Source organism: Acanthaster planci, linkage group LG01, assembly GCF_054643075.1.
Source record: "Acanthaster planci isolate LZ-2023a linkage group LG01, COTS_SCS, whole genome shotgun sequence".
Lineage (NCBI taxonomy): Eukaryota > Metazoa > Echinodermata > Asteroidea > Valvatida > Acanthasteridae > Acanthaster > Acanthaster planci.
The window spans coordinates 2568693-2588378 of NC_141777.1; the positions used below are offsets into that span (position 1 = coordinate 2568693).

The 19686-nt window shown below is 42.0% G+C and overlaps 1 protein-coding gene across 2 annotated transcripts in view; it reads left to right on the top strand.

Annotated features, from left to right (window-relative positions):
* The window catches only part of LOC110974211 (BCL11 transcription factor A-like), an 81642-nt gene that overhangs the window by 30338 nt on the left and 31618 nt on the right, over positions 1-19686 (top strand). The window contains exon 1 of one of the 2 annotated variants that reach the window (XM_022225671.2): positions 6319-6792. The exons of the other annotated variant lie outside the window; for it this stretch is intronic. Coding sequence (XP_022081363.1) covers positions 6678-6792 — 115 coding nt within the window. The 5' untranslated portion in view covers positions 6319-6677. Of the gene's footprint in view, positions 1-6318; positions 6793-19686 lie in introns of those variants that run through there. 2 annotated transcript variants of the gene reach the window in all.

The following is a 19686-nucleotide window of genomic DNA, read 5'->3' on the forward strand; positions in this document are numbered from 1 at the left end:
TTACCCAGCCCTGTAAAGGGGTTGTACATACTGATAGCTTGGCTTACGGGAAGCATGTTCCTGTACTTTCATGTAGGGCCTGTGCAAAGAATGAATTTTTGTGTTAACTACCGGTACTGGACTGATCCAGTAAGCCACACGCCCACTTGTTCTCCCGTAGGCACTTATGTATGCTTTCCTCCACTGCCTCAGGTTTCAGCTGTGCGCATCATACTTTTGTGCACACATGTCGGACATACACTGTACATGTAAATAAATCACAGCTGTGATTGGTCAGGAAACAATGGGAGGGGGCTTAATGGATCGGTCTCCTTGAATGCGTGTTGTTGAGTTCCAAGCACATTGCCTGATGTTGTCGTTCCTCACTTATTTTGTTGGGTTAAGGTAGCGGGGATGTTTAATCAAAGTAAAGCCGGCGTTAAATCCTGCACCTGCAAATGTAGTTCATATCCATGCATTTTATAAGGTGATTCGTCTCAACCTAATCACCTTTTTGAAGTTATACAATTCCCTCTTTCTCCTCCTTTCATTCTTTTTTTCACAAGAATTCTCCAGACCTGTTTTAGAAAGTTGTACATTAACTTGAAAGTTGGTATGAACATCAGCTCTGATCACGAGATTTGCCTACAGGCTTAAAGTCATGATGACATCATCAGATGTCAAATTGCAAGCAATTGGACTGTAATATCTTAAATCACATTTTCAGTTAATTTTTGTTTTCATTTTAAATTAAAGCAACAATACAGGTTCCAGTTTTCTTGAAGTCGTGGTTGCAAGACATCCTTAGCGATGCAATGTTTGAGCACCCAAGGTCGTTAGACTGTGGTGTGGATGCCTTGTACATATGTACACAAGGCCACAAAGGGTGCCTTGGGAATCTTGCATTGCAAAAGTGCATGACTTATATCCATAATGGAGCAACAGGTCACGAGAATAATAGTGCTGGTGAACTGTGGGGAAATCATGTTTTAGTAAGTTAAGCTGACTAGTCAGGGTATGTTACTGAAGCTGTTGCATGAGGCGTGCATTCCCATGGCCCCAGCTGGCCAGTGCCACCCGCGCAACCTTTGCCACCAGGCTGACGTACCAGTCACTGATCAAAAACAGTCACTAGAGCGACAACTACAAAGCAGGTGCGGTTCTAGAGCCAGTTTTTGGTGTGGCTAGACCCTTCGCACGCGCCGTCACCTTTTTCTTTCTCACTACTGCTCTTGCACAAAAAAAAAAAAAAGCGAAAAAACCTATTGCAGTTTCGGGGGCTAGACAACCCCCAGCCCTCCTCCCCTCGTAGAACGCACCTGTCACCAAGACTTCATTTGGAATCATGAACGATATGAACTTCCATTCAACGATGTTAAGTCTCCAGTAAGAAGTCTTGATCAGAGTGGGACTGGTGACGTCACGAAATAGTCAAGCGCCCTCTGGCAGCAGGTTAAAACCGTTGGAAATGCATTTTCAGTTGATGTGTGTGGTGTCATTGGCTGTAATAGGATGGCCTTAATCCAGGTAATTATGGAAGTTACAATGGAGCAAAGACCTTTCATGGCGAAAAAAATTACCCGAAAACCAACCGTGAAAGATGTAGTATTAATTTGTCCTTTAAATGATCAATAAATAAATCACCAAATAAATAGATCAAGTAAATAAATATAGGTTAAAAGATGAACTCAAAGATATAAATTTACCAGTAGGTTCCTTACAGTGACGTCATTATGATGTCATCAGGTTCCAAATAACAAGCAATTCAACATTAATATTTTTAATCTTAAAAAACGTTAATCGTGACAGACCTTGACCTGTACGTTTGTTGTGCATACATGGTGTACACTGAATATCTTACCTTTATTATTAGTGCCTTTTAATATGAAATTGTTGAGAGATGTGAACTTTTTTTTAACAATATCAGACTCCGGCTAAAATATGCATTTTGATTTTCTGCAAAGCTGTGGCGTTACTTGATGAATAGACAAGTCAATGTGTGCATCCACGCAAAAGCAAACAAAATATTTCAGAAGAAACTCTGAAGTGAACTATTTTCCTTCATTACAATCTTACTTATCTCAAATGAATGAAACTAAAGTTGAAGAAGTTTCTGCCCAGTCACCCAGCATTTGTTCATCACACTCAAGTTTATTTTGCAACCCATGCAAGAATTAGTTTTCACCTCCCCTTTTTTTCCCAGAGGGGTTCAGCACACTCTTCCACCCTTCAGTCATTGTGTCCCAATGATAGACCGCTGTGAATTTAAGGTTCATGTATCATCAGTACAAAACTGCCTCTGTGACATCCTGTAGAGTATTTGAATGTACCCGGTATGACATTTCAAGAGAATGGTGTACAGGCCTTTTTCACTCAAGTGACTAAATGTAAACAATACCACCACGTGTGGACCGCCTTGGCCACCGTGATCGCATGTATTCCTATGGGCAGCTTCAACCACACGCAAGCGCACGTACGAATGTTGCATGCTTGACTAATTTATCTTAAATAAGTACAGATAGATTACTATCACAACACTATGCACTCACTACCATCACAACACATCATAGGTCCAGCACGATCGTGACATCACAGGAAAAAGGTCTATATACACGTGCACGTGTATCACAATGTTTGCACGATGATGTACTGTACGTGTACATGTAATGGTACCGGTACGGTAGACATAATTGAAAAACTGGAAGGGTGGATGACAAAAAAAGGGGTGTGGTCACCAGAGGCAGAACGGGGGGGGCAGATGGAGGGGCAAGAGGCCAGTCTGTGTTTCTTCCTCCCTCCCTTCCCCTGACTTTTTTGACTGGTGAGCATGCCCCTTCCTACTCTTAGCACGTCTTATTTATAAGAGGACGGGACTTAATGGATCGGTGAATGGATCAATGGCCAATGCCTGAAGGCTTCACAATTGTCCCCTCCCACTCTGAAAATTGTTCCATCCCCATTAGGTATGGTGATATTGGAGAAAGTACAGAGGGACAGATTTTCCAATCCGTCTGTGCCTTCAAAGGGTTGACACTCGACACAGTTAATGCTTTTGACCGCTAAACTCACTGTTGAATTTTGTACCCTTCCGTGATGAATTCCAACATCCTCCAGTGGTAGGGAGAGATCTGATTAGGAGCTTGTTGTGCAAACTGGGCACTAGCTCTGCCTTCACATGTATGGAATTCCCCTATTGTCGTAACACCCACCACTTGAGATTCTGAGGGGAAAAAAAAACACGGATGTGCATGTACAGTAAGGTTAAATACCAGTACAAACCATTACTTGTTATAGTATGGATCAGCGTGGTGAACTGCTTCCATTTTGCCAAGTGTCTACTACAATGTACATCACAACAGTTATCCAATAGTTAATGACTTGAGTTACATGTACGTGTATCAAAGGGGGCACAAGTGTGCACTCATCTTTATTCAAGGGCACTGGAAGCAAATTCACCGTGGTATGCAGACTGTGTACGCAGACTGTGTACGTGTACGTCAACATTTCAAATGGGGGCTCACCCCAGGGGAGGGGAGACATGGACTTGGGGGGGAGGGGAAGAGAGGGGCTTGCAACAGGGACACCAAACATGTCACACTTTTGGACTGTATATTTATGGAATGATCATGCTGAAAATACCCCTTTGCTGGAGGGATAGGCCTACATTTTACTTCGTCTGTACACCCTTCAGTGCATCTCACCCAGCAGTAATCTTGACAATTAGCAACCCTGCGTCGCGCATGCTACCTGTACTAACACCATACCTTGACGACTGGAACTAGATTGAATTTGAATCCAGTGCTCCTGTCGAAAATATCAGATAGATTTTGTGGTAAATTAGGGGGGAAAAAAAGTATCTTTGGAGCACACCGGTAGTTCAGCATGTTGGTAATGCATGGAAGATGAAGTCACTACAATATGAAAAGGTCCCATAGTGTGGTCATTAATAGGTAAACATGTCATGCATCTGGTAAGCATCAAGGTAACAGTCATGACCTTTGAAAAATCCCAGTTCCGAACAAGGACTTCAAACTTTTACTGCCACCGACTCGATCTGCAAACTTCTACCATTTCCATCAATCTGTTCTAAGGTTGTCTTTTGATCATCAGTCTGTCCAGAAGGTCTAAAAATTTCTGTTCCAGACTTTGACGCCAGACGCTGTGTCTGATAGCAGGTGCAGATGAATATTGGCCATTAGCAGGGTTCCAGGTAGTAAACTTTAAGTAGTAGCCCGTGTTTCAGCTAACTGCACATTTATGGAACTGCCTTAATTTTTAAGAAGCGTCAAAAACAACTTGCTTTGTTCAGACCAGTTGCGCGGGCATAATATTGCAAATGTTTGTAAACATGTACCGTTTAGCGACAGTAGCAACTGATAGCCAGAAGAGAAAATATTGGAGCAGTTTAGAGTTGTTGTGACTGGGTGTTACCAGCTACTTTTTTTTTCATTTCCATGCCGCCAGAATGTTTTGGCAGTGTCTTTTCATTCACTCATGAGGAGAACGGTAGAAATATTATTTCCCAAATCTGCAGGTCAGTCCAGGAAATTTCCTCATAAATTTCTGGCTAAGATCCAAATACATTTACATATCCAGACTTTTTTCCCCTTGATTTGTTAAACTCAGCCCCAGGTCATCTTTGGAGATGAAGCTATAGAGGGGGCTATGTAATACACATCACAATTGGTACATGTACTGCCAAGTGTCTGATGACTCCATTGGTACAGTAAAAGAAAGGAGATACTCCTCAGCTTTATGGAGATACCGCACTTTATCATTTGGTATGCTCAAGGAACTATTAGTGGATACCAACCGCAAGGTGTCTATTTCTGATTAGTGTTCATACCCCCATACATATGCAGGCCAGGATCAGGTCCCTGGTTCTAATGGAGGGACCCCCCCCCCAGTTTGACTTTGACATTGATCACATTCCGATGACTGGGAATGCCCCAGCGAGTTCTCTTGGAGTTGTTGTGGAACTTACTGGCTTGACATGTGAACATTTCACATTGGTTATCTGAAAAAAAAATGTGTTTACCTAAGGATAGGATTTTTTAAACTAGGACAGGCCCTGAAACCATTTGGTTATGGTTTGACAAATGGACACGAAGCAATAAAATGGGGCAAGAGGTACATGTAGATTGAATTCCCATTCCTTCCTGCTAAACACTTGGGGTGTACAGCAAGAGTGTGGAAACAGTGACTCAGACAATGCATAATTATCCGAGTTGTTAAATTTCATTCACTGTCAAAGTCTCCCCACAATTTTTTTTTTTTTTTATTTTTTTTTTTTTATCATATTTGTTTTTGGTTTGGTTTTTTTTTTTGGGGGGGGGGATAGGTTTTGTTTCTGTTGAGTGGTGTTGTCTCTCAGACCGGTCCATTTCATTCTCCACACATGACTGCATTTATTTGTTTACAGTTCCCAAGCACACTTCATTTTCGGTGTTGTGTGATACCAGTAAGTTTTTTTAATAAATGCACGTATATTTGCAACAAGAAAAAAAAAAAAAAAGCCTTTGCATTTGATGACTGTTTTGATTGCCTCATGTACATCATACCTGTACTGCGTGTTGCCAAACGTTGCCTTTGAATGAGCATCACTTATTGGTAAGTGCAAAGTAATCTCAGTCTAGACGATTTTACCATTAATAATATGACTTTTTATAGCTTTGTCTGTCGGAGCCTGGTCATCTGATTCTACCAGAACAGTAGAGGCATGGAGTAGATTGCCATTTCAGATCTATACCTGACTTTCCTCTTCTAATTGGCTTGAAAATACCTAGAAATGCTTACTGCAGCACAGCCGTATTTAACATGAGGGAGGGAGGGACCAAAAGTTTAGCAATGTTGATGTGGTTTTTCTTTTTATACAGAATTGGAAGCACAGCAGTGCTTTTTTTTTTTGAGAAACAGTCATGACAGCTGCCAGGAAAAAGTTAACGGCAAAGAAATTCAAAATTTGTCTCGAACATTGTTTTGTTATTGTGTAAATCAAGAACTGTAATACTTAATGTGCATTTGTCGTTTTTTTTTTAAAGTATGTACCAGTTTCTGGCCAACTGTCACTTTTTGCACATATGTACAGTAAGTTGTTTGTTTTGTATGCCGTTGTTTACCACCATTCTATTTCTTACGTGAACTCCTGCTTTGTTTTTTTTGCATTGTAAGCTCACGGTCTGAACCGAAATCCATTACTTGTTAGCATAAGCTACTAATACAAGGGGAAGCTATTTGCTGTGAATTTGAACTTGTACATGTAGTTGAAATCTGCTGATGGGGATGTAATAAAATGTAAGACGGCTACTCGCCAGTCGTTAGCGAGTGATAACACAATTGGGGCATGCACATGTTCATATACCATTGGTAAACTGAGCCGGTCTTTTACCTCAAAAGATCGCACAGGTGTGTGAGACGTACATGTACGTTGTTGACGTGTGTGTGTGTACACGTATATGTGGTGTGCTTAGAGCATACGATCATGCACACAGTGAGCAATGGATCCCGGTGGCTATGTGTTTATCACCACCCCTGACCTCATGTGGGATGATAGGCCACTACACGGTGTCAGCCACATACATATGTGCACAGCGGAATGTCGGCGTGCCCACATGAAGAAGCAACTCAGCCCAACAGCTATAGTCAGTGCCTGGTTAAGGTAGGCCAGCCAGCCAGCCAGCCAAAGCTTTTGCATTTGTATGCGCTCGACGAGCTTCAGCGAGCCGGCTGAAGAGAAGACAGTCTGCCCAATGAGGCAAGCCGAATGGGTCAAGGGTAACCGGTGTCCGACCGACGAGGAAATGAACGCTGTTGGTAAGAGTCTGTACAGCCTGTATTTTGGAGGATTGAAATCGGGGAATGAAGCTCCTAAGTGCTGTCAGGATGAGATGATTTGTGACCCACGTTTAGCAAGTTCTCATACATATTGATGACACAATTGTTACCCTGCAGATTTTAAAAGAAAAAGCCTTTTTCCGTTTAAGCTGCTAAATTTTGACAATGCATAAAGTTACATGTACCTTCAGCCAGTTATGGAGGATGATACTCAGTAGTAGACATTTTTCAGTCTGTATTTAGCTGTGTGTTGATTTTTTGCTGTTCTTTTTTATATCACAGATTTATTTTTAATTTTGTGGGTTTTAGTTGTCATTCTGAACACGATAGACTTGGAATTGTCCAATTGAAACAGGAGCATTTAAAGTCAGTGTGCCGCAAGATAACGTACTTGGCTCCTTTCAAGTATGAATTTAACTTTAGTATCCTTGGGACGTACTGTAATATGTGTTATTTATATCAGGCTTTATGCACTAAAATAAATCTGTGTATTGTGCGGTTATTGGAATGACTATTTTTGAATTTGAATTAACTGAGCTGGTTCCCTCTCAATTAAGAGCATGTAGCTCCCCGTCATTAATATTGAACAGTGTCTGGTGATACCAGAGCTGCATTAAATCAAGTTTACGTCTTATCGTGTGCATGCGTTGCCAGTGGCGTAACTAGGGCTAAATGTCGGGGGAGGGGAGCACACATTTTTTCGAGGGGGTATTGCGGGAAAATAAGCTGTAGCTGCATAGCTACATGTACATAAACTCAATGGAGATTATTCATAGATTTCGAATGGGGAAGGGGGAAACAACGGGTGGGGGGTATCCATGGGGAGAGGAGGGGGGCGTAAACTTTTTTTGGGGGGATCTTGGAAGCTGAAACAAGAATTTGGTTTCAGTGATCCAGGATTCGTTTTTGCTTGGACTCAATCATCAGCCTTAGCCTACTGGACGGCATACGGTACATGTTCATGTACATGTATGTTGCACTCTCTGTAAAAATCATGCACTCGTCTGTGACTCACGTAATGTCATTTTAGCTTGTGTAGTATGCTTGTGTAACTCCCTAAAAGCCATGCAGTACTATTTAATTATATTCCGTTGTCATTGTTCAGTTTTTACCTCATTCTGTTCCAGTTTTGTTCTGAAAACTATTACCACGGGACACATCCTTCGTCGTACTGCTAATCTTAAGAACCGCATACTTCTACACTACATGTTTTAAACTGATGTGATCGTTGGATGTCTGTCCCTTTGGGAAGAAAGCTTTGTTCTTCTTGCTGTTCTTGTCTCTGCATGTTAAGCCCCTGCCTTTAATGGCCATCCAGCCTTTGCCTTGGGCTGTTTGGATAATTTTTCCTCATTTGCTCGAATTTGTTATGAGGGCGATTGTTGTCAAAGTGCCACATCAGCCAATGGGAAGACAGCTGATGAGGTTTTGGGTGCAGTTTTTGTCATAGGCAAAGGACATCAATTTGTAGGGTCCGTGAGGTCAAAGAAACTTCCAAACAGCAATGAGGGATGACATACGGTATCTTTGATTCCTTACTCACCCAGATGGTAATCATTATTTTTCAATAGGTTGGGTAATCTGAGATTTGACCACGTAGGTGCGAGCCTGCATGCAGAGCCTGTGATATTGTGCATTACTGTTGACCGCCTGCATGCAGAGCCTGTGATATTGTGCATTACTGTTGACCGCAAGATGCACCGGCTGAATGTCTCACCTAAAGAGACACCGGTGGCTACACTGAGCAATAATGCACATTTTTTTTTAGAGGATCTAGAGGTACATGTAGGAGTGTGCTGCTTATGAAGCCAAGGGCAAATAAACATACGGGTACACGTCTGTTTCAGATCAAAAAGTTGGACAGACTCAAAATCATGATGTTGAATTTTAACTGGCTGTGCATCAGTGGAGGTTCAAGCCACGGCAGTCCAGGCAAAAACAATGAATTCAGTTCAGCTTAATTTCATGCGACGTACACAAATACATATTGCCCTTGCCACTATGATTAAATCATTTATTTTAACACAAAAAGGATGGCACGAAATGCCCCGTAAAAGAATGAGGTCATCCTTGAAATCTACTAATGTACTTTTCTTTTGACATTTTGTTGTTGGGCAAAGCTGTAAACTTGAGGGTGCATTGCCAAATTAATTCCATGGGGGGGGACAGAGCAAAGTACCTTTTGGCCTTTTTTGTTCATCTGAGAAAAAAAAAAATAGCACCATACATGATGAGATAACTTCTGAATTCATTGGCCTTGAAAATCACATCCTGCATACCGCCTTTACATGTACCAATGCCAGATTAGGCTCCAAGTAGTCTTTCATCAGTTCCATCTTACCGCCGCATGCATTTCTGTTTGCATTTTGGAGAAATATTGAGGGGATTACTTCTGTCAGAAGTCATACCTTCTTGAATCAAGCCAGCAGTGAGACTTGTGACTTTTCTCTACTCTTTGGGACTAGTGTTGAAAAATTGTTGTAATGAGGCAGTAGAGTAACACTGGAGTTTGCAAGATGTAGTATATTTTTTTTTAAAAATCTGCCTGCTTTCTTTCAGTACGGTGATATCCCTTTCAGCGTCTTGCTTTCAGTTGTGATATATATTCTCATGATGTCCACGGAGGGAACGACATCGCGGTAATTTCAGATAAATATAGCTTTAGTCAGAAAATTAGGAATAAATTGTTGCATCAATTGTCTGCACCTCACATTGTGGCAATATGCCGGTATAAGCTTCCGAGTTCTTATTTGATTGAGCTGCTCTGAGGAACTTGTGCTTAAGAGACAGCATCACAGTCAAAACGGGTTTTTGTGGGAATTTGCATCTATACAACATGTCCCAGTGGACAGCCAGCCGACGCCATTTCTGCTGGTATACCCTTGCACTTTTTTGTGACCTTAAACGTTCAGTAAATGTCTCTTCTAGAATTTTTGAAAAAGTTATATTTAAATACGTAAGAGGATTTAACTCCAAGGACATTGTCTCACGATCTAAAAATAGGCCAAAATAAAATTTGTAAAAATATTCTCATTCCAATGGGATTTGTAGTGATGAAGGTCATTTTGATTTGGGTTGACCCAAACAAAAATTATATAAAATGGCACTCAGTAGCCATAGGGAAAGTTTTTCATTGTTGTTTGCTGGTTACCTGGCACTGCTCAAATGGGACATTGTCATGCAAAAGTAAGCAGCATTTTTCATAGTCACTCAGTTTCTGTTGTTGGCGCAACATTATAGAAAAGGGCATTTGCGAAAAAAAGGGCACTTCTTACAATTAACGGAGGGGAGTATACATCCCTCTTAATACCCCCCCCACATCCCCTGTGCTGCATGTACACCCTCGCTTTGATTTATCCAACAATAACAAAAGCATCTTACCAGTACCAAAGTACATCGTATTTAAAGAGCTGCATTGTCCTTGCCTTTTCAAAATACCAAGTTTAATTTCAGCGTGAAATTTGCAGGAGAACAGTGAGGCCTTTAATGCACTTTAAAAAATGCCCTTTAGTTTGCATTAAAGCACACAACAGCTCAAAAAGTTCCGAGCAAAATCTCTGTTAAATTTTCACATCTAGTGGCTTGGCCTGCTGCCAAAGCATGTTAATTAGGCACAGCAAATTGTTTCAACTTGTCCAATCCTAGTCACACAATGCGTGCGGAGCAAATCCCATAGCAACCACTCAATTTTGACATCCTGTGCAGCGAACATGTACATACATGTACACTCAGGTCGTGTTGTGTTGAGATTATCATTCATAAACTGCAGTCACAAAAGCGCATGCCGGTATGCAAACTACCCTCCTGCCTTCTGATTTGAATTCAAGGTGGGATGCCCCTAATTAAAAAACTGAAATTAATTGCTTGATTAAGATTTAAGGACTGATTTTTATATGATGTCTCATTATAAAACTCATAAAAAAAATAGTCCTTAAATCCTAAAATGTCATCAGTTCAATTAGAAAATCTATTTTTGGAGGTTCTACACCCTAAATGTATGGACAGTTCATCGCTAAGATGATTAGGAGTCACATAGCAAGGCCACACATTCAAAAGCTGACCCGTGAATGGACCAACGGTATCAAAGAATGGAGTAGTCTGCAAATGGGAATAGACGGGGACAAGGGGTTTATACTGTGTGTTTTTCCATTCTCCAACATACATGGACGTACATGTTATAAACACTCCAGACTCCATGTGACCTCCTAACTTGTGCAGATACAGTATCTTACCACTCAACCACCAAACTTGCTGGGTTCCGCTGGCCAGTTTTAAGTCAAATGAGCAGCAGGTACATGTGCTGCAGCAAACGTATGGAGGAGATGTAATTTTCGTTTCGGGGAAGAAGAATTATCATAATGCCTAGCCGCCATGCAAATCTGAGGCATTTCTGAATCGGCTGATGACTGCAGCCGTAACATTTGGATGTGGCCGACGCCAGTTCAAATCTACGTACAGTCCATGAAGCCTCGTTACGCTGTCTGGATTGGATGTACCCGGTATGCCTGCAGTAAAAATGTGAGGCTATAGTTGCCTTTGTTCTTGGAAACAAACGGAGACTAGCTTGTATCCAAAATGAAAGTTTTATTGTGCGTTTTGGCCCCGACAGGACTTTGGCACTTTCAGGTAGAAGTAATAAAAGTTTTCAGTGGTAAACTGCACAGGGTTTGAACTAACCAGAAAACTGGAAGAAAAGTAATAACTTGAAGTCGTAAGCAATATTAGCTTCATGTATAGGTACATACCTGGAACATAGAGAAGCGTCCTCTCTCAATACGGCCGTTTCGCAAAAGTGCGCCACCAAGAGTTTGGAACGCGTTGGCCAATCACAAGGCACGAAATTTGTCGACCCAGTGCGCGGAAAGGGTCGACAAATTTCGCGCCTTATGATTGGCCAACGTGTTGCAAACTCTTGGTGGCACACTATTGTGAATTGCCCGTATTAAGTACTGAATTTCATATACATATTCTTGTATGCTCACACGCAATTTACCTGTAAATTGGTAAGACGTACATGTATCCCAGGAGGTGTCATTGTTGCATTGTAACCACACTCAGGTGCATGTCCAAAGCCATTAATTGTACTCAAGCCCATCACAAGTCCCTGCTGTCTATCACAAGTCATACATTCTTAAGCCAAGTCAAAAGCTACTCAAAAGAACTATGACAAAAGCCTACCTTTGTCATTGTTCACCCTCTTACATGTAGTTAGGACTGGTCTTGTAAAAGGACACGTGACTGGACTCTCGAAGGGTCTTGTCAGAAGGCCATGTTGCAGACCTACGATAACTACCAAACTTCCCAATACCTTATTAAACTGTAGGCCTATGAGGCACCAAACATTTTAATACCGTTTGGACAAGTCCGTTGGCCAGAGAGGCATAATACAAAGGTGTATGACCTACGCTCAGCTGAGCGTGGCATCTCCATCTAGGTTATGGTCAGGGTCAGAGTAATGTACCATACTGCATGAAAGTATCCCATTAGTTCAACAAAATCCCTCCTAAGAAGGCAATAAGTTTGGTGGATTTAGAACAAAACCTATTTAATCCAAACTCCCCAACCTCTCATCCAAGTCTGCTAGAAATCGGGCTGGTATCATGGGATTTGGATAGATTTGGCCACCATCATGCAAGGTGTGATTGTTTGAATTTCCGCTATTGGGTCAAAGCTCAGCTTTGGCTTTACAGAATTCAGGAAGTTTCCAAGAAAATGGAAGTGCTGGGGGGGGGATTGTTTATTGGGTGGTGGTGCGGTTCGGGCTCAAAAGTCAGCTTGAATGCCAGGCGAACAAAGCCGAGAAAGTAGTCTTTCCATGACCTTGACTGACACTTCAAAGGATGGAACTGGGCAGATGTTTTTCATTCCAACTTTTCTCCTTTTTTTCTTAAGTGGTTTCAGGCAGCATGCCAGACTGAATAGCTCCTACTCTCTGATGAAAATAGCTATAAGGCTACAGGTGTTGAGGGGAGGGAGAAGCTGGGTTTTTTTAGCTTGTTCATCTCAGATCAGGGGCCAATTTCATAGAGCTGCTTAAGCACAGAATTTGCTTAAGCGTGAAAAAAACTTGCTTAATAAACAAAGGTTGCCAGCTCAAAATCTATGTGATTGTCGTACTTACCAAAAGACAGGTGAATACCATTCCAAACCAATATACATCACATGGAGTTTTGGCTGGTAGCCTGATTTGTCACGCAAGGTTTTTTTCAGGCTTAAGCAAATTTTGTGCTTAAGCAGCTCTATGAAATGGGCTCCAGGCCTTAAGGTGTGCTATTGTAGCTGTCGCGGTTGCAGACTCATGCCCCTCCCCCTGTAAAGCATGAGAAGTCCAAATGACACTAAATGTACAAGCCTAATGTAAAGAAAAAGGTATAAAATGAAACTGATTATAAGAGGTTTAAAGGAATGAACTTAAGTTCAACAATGTATCTAGACTCGCATTTGCATCATAATGATGATTTGTAAAGCCCACTAATTTATCTAGCATTTCTATATTTTGACAATAATTAAAGGATTCCTACAATCTTGGAAAATCCCAGAGAAAAATAGTCTTGGAAAGTTATGGAAAATTGTAGGGGGGGGAATGATGTGCTGGAACCGTGTTGGCAGAGGAAAAAGTCCTGGAAAAGTCATGGAAATCAAGATCATGAAAGGGTTGTGCTCGATGGGCTGCTTTTCATGTGAAAACGAAATAATAGCAAATTTACAGGCTACGTCCATGTCACTTTATGGTAGTGGCTATGGCAGTCTTGTAGTTGATGATAACAAGCATCTCCCCTCTGCAAAATGGTGTTAAACGTCATGGAAATTGTCATGTTTGAATCCATCAAAGTCATGGAAAAGTCATGGAATTTAGTTTTCATTTCCCTGTGGGAACCCAGTATGACCTACCCTGTCCATCAGGCATCAAGAATTTTGACAGTCCCCTTTTGTTCACATCCATCCTCTGTCCTCAGAAGTGCCCTTGTAATATACTCCCAGGTAAAGGGGTCAGATTGGGTAGAGTGACTTGTTTGTATATAACTTGAGCCCCACTGCTGGATTTGAACCCCCAACCTTATGATTGGAAGTCCAACCCTGACCACTGGGCCACATGCTCAAATGAATAAACCAACAGTTATGTTGTCATGTTTTAACTTGTATATAACATATGCCCCACTGCTGGATTTGAACCCCCAACTTTATGATTGGAAGTCCGACCTTAACCACTAGGCCACATGCTCAAATGAATAAACCAACGGTAGGAGAGAGATATAAGAATTGAGATGAGGAAAAGAAACACAGACAGGCAGAAGGAGGAACAAACCTTGAAATAACAATTTTCAGGGTGTTTTTAGTCACATCATTATGCAGGGATAATATAGACCCTGGAGGTTTGAAACAGTGTCTGCCCTTGAACAAATAGGCCAAATGTACCATATGTTTTGGAAAAAGTTATTCCTCAGAACAGAAGACTAAGTTGGTGAAATATTTATAAGGGTAACTGTGACTTACAGGTAATGATTGTTGGTTTAAAAAAAAAAAGACGGCCACCTGTCACGCACCTGTTTTATTCTTAAAAGAAATTAAGAACCAACCAAACAGTCAAAAAAGTACCAAACTGGGAGCAGTGTTCTGGAAGCATTTACTGTCGTTTTCTTCTCTTCTTTTTTTGTCCTGTTAGGCAAGAGGATGTACCATATCTAGCTTGAGAACAGGTCCAAGATGTGCATTACAAGGTCTTAAACATTGGCAGTAAAAAAATTATACTACCAAAATAGCAGGTGAAGATGTTGGCAGTTTTTGATGCAGGAACATACATTTGGCCAATGTTATTATAGCTTTGATTTTTTTTGCAATTCACTGCAGATTGGAGACATTGAAGATATCAGATTCACGTACATGTACTTTGCTAGATAATCTACATATTCCCTGAAGACTTTCCTCTGTATCTGAAAACAAAATGTTGTTTATGAGTTGTTGAATCGTTTGATGAATTGCAGATTATCTTTGATTCACTGGCTAAGACATTTCCATCCTTCCGACATATTTATCCAACTTTCTCCTGTATAATTTGCCTAATGTCCACAGCATTCAGTACAGTCTAATATAAAATCCCTACCCACTCATCCGAAATATTTGAAAGGTACGTACATCAAACAAGAAAGATAACCAGGAAAAAAGAGTGGGATTGATTTGAGGTAGAGTCTTACTCAGCCTCCGTCCACAAATGGGATGAACCTCGAAAGGAAACACAGTCATGGGACGTGGCACTAAGAATGTTAGGGAGGCTAAGCAGTGGGTCGGAAATAAGACTAAGAGAGGGGGGGAACAGGCACGCACATGTGCTGGCCACTACATGGTGCTCATGAGAGGAAGGACTGGTTTGGGGAAGGGGGGAGCAGGGTACCGGTACATGTACTTTTGAGCAGGCATGTCCACTGCGTGCAAGGGTAGTTGGTAAACATGGGTGAAAAATTGTCCCAAGTTGTTCCCCCCCCCCCGGATTTTCCTAGATGGTCAGAATTTGAATGCGTGACCAAATGGTACTGCCGAAATTATAGCCAAGGGATAAGAGGAGATGCAAATGACCGTACATTATTTGACATTTGATCGTGTAATCCTAACCACTGTGCCAAGATGCAAGGAGGGGCACTTTCTAGAAACTCCTTGTCTGTGTGAGTGGCCAGTTGCGGGGCTCTCTGAGAATCGTTTTTTAAATGGCTAAAATGAAAATTAAACAAATGACAGAAAAAGAGTGACATGAAATATTTGGATGGGAAGTGATGGCTCTATCCAATTTAGAAACGCTCTCTCTTATAGATTGATTTTTTGAATAAATTTGGGTGTTTTCGAAAAAAACATGGTTTTATTCAAGGATGTGTCATTGTGGAATTTATTTCTACGTGGAGACTGTAATGGGGCCTCGGGAGGGTAAAAATAATCGGAAGAAATTAAACTACATGTAGTGTAGACCGGAACCATATTTCCCCAAACAATGGGTTGGGTCAAGTTTTACCTGAGAAAATAGCGGGAATGCATTTTCCTTCCCTTCAGGGACTCGTCAGCTGCTTGATTCAAAGAATGACTCCAAACGAATGTCGGTATGATTCAGTGAGTTGAATGACACTGGATGGAAGAGTGATCACCGTCTCTCTGGGACTGATATTTTTGCACAATTGGTTTGAATGGAATTGTTCATTCAGAAGTGAAAGGAGAATATTCAGGGTGTTGTCAGGTTCATCAAGTATAGAGGACTGGTTGTCTTCTACGTGGTTGAGTTTGGCTCTGACTGTGTTCTTCTTGATATTTTTTGGCTACCTGGTAGGTAACCAAAGGAGGTTTGGGGAAAACTTCCTTTAATATTGGGTTGCCAGAGATGACTTACCAGTGTTTGAGAAGACTGTTCTTGATATGTAACGAAATAAAGTTGTTAAGGTACTAGTTATTTAAAACTGTAAGGTTTCTTTTCCTTTTTTGTGTTACACAATCAATTTCTCTGTTTCCAGTTATGACTCTGAACTATACATGTATGATCTTCTAATCCAAACAGGAGCTTGGCTCATGTCACAAACCACTCAATCTGACAAATATGTACCTGGGGCCCAGTTCGTATCTGTCACCATCTGGAAATCACCTTGATTGTGGGATGACAAAAGGGAAGTGTCAGATTTGCTAAAACAATTTTGGAGTCCCAGCTACCGGTAGCCATTTGTTACCAGATAGCCAATGTTGACAAACTTTGGCTGTGATCATGTGCGATGAGCCATGGTTCGGTGTTTCCAAAAGGCAGGTCATCAGAGAAGAAAGTGCACATGTACATGTATGTGAGTCGGTAGCCCTTCCATGTGCATATTGCTGTTCCCGAAGGACCTCCGATGCACTTCCGTAGTGGGCGTGCACAGGTGGAATCCCAAATTAGCTCATCAGTGTCATCAAAATATAGAGATGCATAAAAAGTATGTGGCTTTAAAATGCGCATTTAGCTGGAACACCAGCTGTCAAAAAGATGGAAAAAATACTGATTGAAACCTGGAGTTAGCACCTCAGGTTCTTTCAACATTCATTTTTTGGCCCTTATTTCAGAATTTGCCACTTGGGTTTTCAAAGCACCAATAGGTGAAGTACTAAGTACCATACATGTACGCTACAGCAATGAGAGTTCCCAGGAGTCTATGTGATAATCAATCCCCAGTTAGTTTTTGGCAGTCTGTGGAGGTAGTAGGCCGGTCAGCAAGTTGCACACATATTTCAGAATTTGCCACCTGGATTTTCAAAGCGCCAATAGGTGAAGTATTAAGTACCATACATGTACGGTACAGCAGTGAGAGTTCCCAGGAGTCTGTGATAATCAATCCCCAGTTAGTTTTTGGCAGTCTGTGGAGGTAGTAGGCCGGTCAGCAAGTTGCACACATTGACCATTATTTGTAGTTCATGGAGCACCAGTGTTGTAGGCCTACATGTAGCACAGTGAGAAACTTTGCCTTTCCATATGACGTGCTCTTGTTGGAGGTAAGGTAACCTTTGAAGTTAATGACCCAAGTAATTCCAAGAGGACGGTGGCAGATCTGCAGGTGCATGTAGGGGCAGATCTGCAGGTGCATGTAGGGGCAGATCTGCAGGTGCATGTAGGGGCACGTACCCTCTTTCTCCCTCCCCCTACCACACACTTCCACACCCACTCCCAGTACTAAAAATAGGACAATAAAAGTAGAAACAATAAACCTCTATAAATTCCCGGCTTGAGGTCTTTGAGACATCTACCCCTGTGACCCTTACAGCTTATTGGGACAGCCATAACACGTCCTCTACTTTTCTTTCTCGAAACTTGCACAAACCTGCGCTGCGCTACACCCACACCAGGTTTTGACTATAAAGCAGGTTATCGCAGTTGTCAGGCTCTTGGCATTGTAAGATTATGTCCCCGCCCCCATCCACCTGTCAATCCTGCTCAGACTACAGTCGAAGTAAGTTGCTCTGACAGGTTCCATGATGTCTGAATTACCTTTCCATGTCAATTTTCTCTCATGGAGAGGGATGGGCAGCTGGAGTGGGTGCTCCACTGAGTCCGAGGCTTATTTCAGTGGCCAGTCAAAGGCGTAGCCCCTGCCGGACTCTGTGTATGTCAGAAAGGGGGCAGTATATTGGAGGCACTCCTGTAGAAGTGACGAGAGACTGGGAGGAAGGCTTCTGTCAGGGTTGGAAGGAGGGAGGGGGGGATGCTAATTGAGGGGAGGGGAAACGATGAAACAAACCCTTGGGGGTGGACGCAAATCTGGGAAGTTTTGATGGGGATTCAAATAATGTTCCCATCCAGGTAGTTCTGCTAAAGTCTTTCAGCGGGTTTAATTTTGGCACCAATTTTCCACAGTTGATATCACTGCACAGGTTTGATGTGTGGGTACAGTAAATGTGGAGAGGGGACTTGTTGAATTCAAACCTTAAAACCTGATTCTGGGGCCGCCAAAACTGGGAAAGTAGAAACCTCATACACACTGCACAGTCTAACCATACATTTGCCCTCCTTCGCTCACCACTGTTCGTTTTCCGTGCACTGTATGCTTCAATTTTCTGTTTTAGCCCAACAGATGGGAAATGCTCCAAAATAAGTATTTATTGTTCCCATCCAGTACGTGTAGTTGAGAAATTTGCCATTTAAATAACTGTACACTCTGTCTTGCTTTTTTGTTCGTTCATTTGTTTATGTTCCTAGTTTGAGGTTGACTGTTGAATGGCTCTGTAGGGTTGGGAAAGAGTTGGCCTCAGTAAGAACTATTTGAAAAACTGCATCGCGGTATGATGAGGACTGAGATTTTCAAGAGAATCTTTGGAAGCATGTCGGCCTCCTCAAATCGTGTTTAGGAGAATACTTTCGGGAAAAGTGACAGGTTTGATTAGGCATACGTTATGCTAGCAGAATTTTTCGACAGTGCCACTCAATTTAGCTCTGTGTATTTATGTTAGCGTACATGTAGGTGTTCCTTGTCCCAGCTTGAACGTTGAACCGCGGAGATAGACTGATATTAGTCACTGGTCAATCAGTTGTCTTTGTCTTGGTGTCTGATTTCTCCCACTCTTTTGGCTGGGCCTGATATGCATAGACTATAATTACGGACTACTCCTCCGTGCAGCGGACAGAATTAATTGATTGATCAACCTGCAAATGTTCCCTGCCGTCAAGACTCAACCCTTCCACTTCTGATATTCATTGTACACCCCCCCCAAAAAAAAATTAGCAGTAAATGTCTGATGTGGTACGGGGATGGGAACGAGGCAATGTCGTGCTTGCTGCCTCATGCTCACATGATGCTTGTACCCCAGCATCCAAGCTTTTCTAATTTGGGGTGGATTTTGCTGGCGTCATCGTGGTCTCACTGTTCCTGCTTTTTTTTTTTTTTTCCCGGGCAACACCGGGACGGGGTGTTCGATCCCATGGATACGCTCGCATGGATTGGTCATCCCAGTTTTGTCTCAAGGTTATGCAGCTGAAAGGAAAAGAGGAAAGAAAAAAATGTTATTAGAGGGTCCAATGACTCATAACCTTGTCACAGCTGAATGTAGCCCTTGTATCCTGTTACATACGGCCTGACCCTCTTGAGATAGGTCCTAGATTTGTGGGGCGGAGATTCTAGTCGTCTTGACTGGAAACAGGATGTGCAAATTGCAGAATGTATCTTCTCTTGGCGAGTGATGATAGCTGTTGGAGGAAGTGTTACTAGAGGCAGTATTTCTGTGTCTCGAGTGTCCATGTGTGCTCGCAGAGTGAGCTAAACTCGAAAGAAAGCGAGACACACACAAAAAAGTGGAAACAATTTGTTTGCCAAGCAGTTGGGCATGTGAGGTTCCCCTAGCATGACGTTAAGAAACCCTCGCATGATGGCATGCGTACAATTA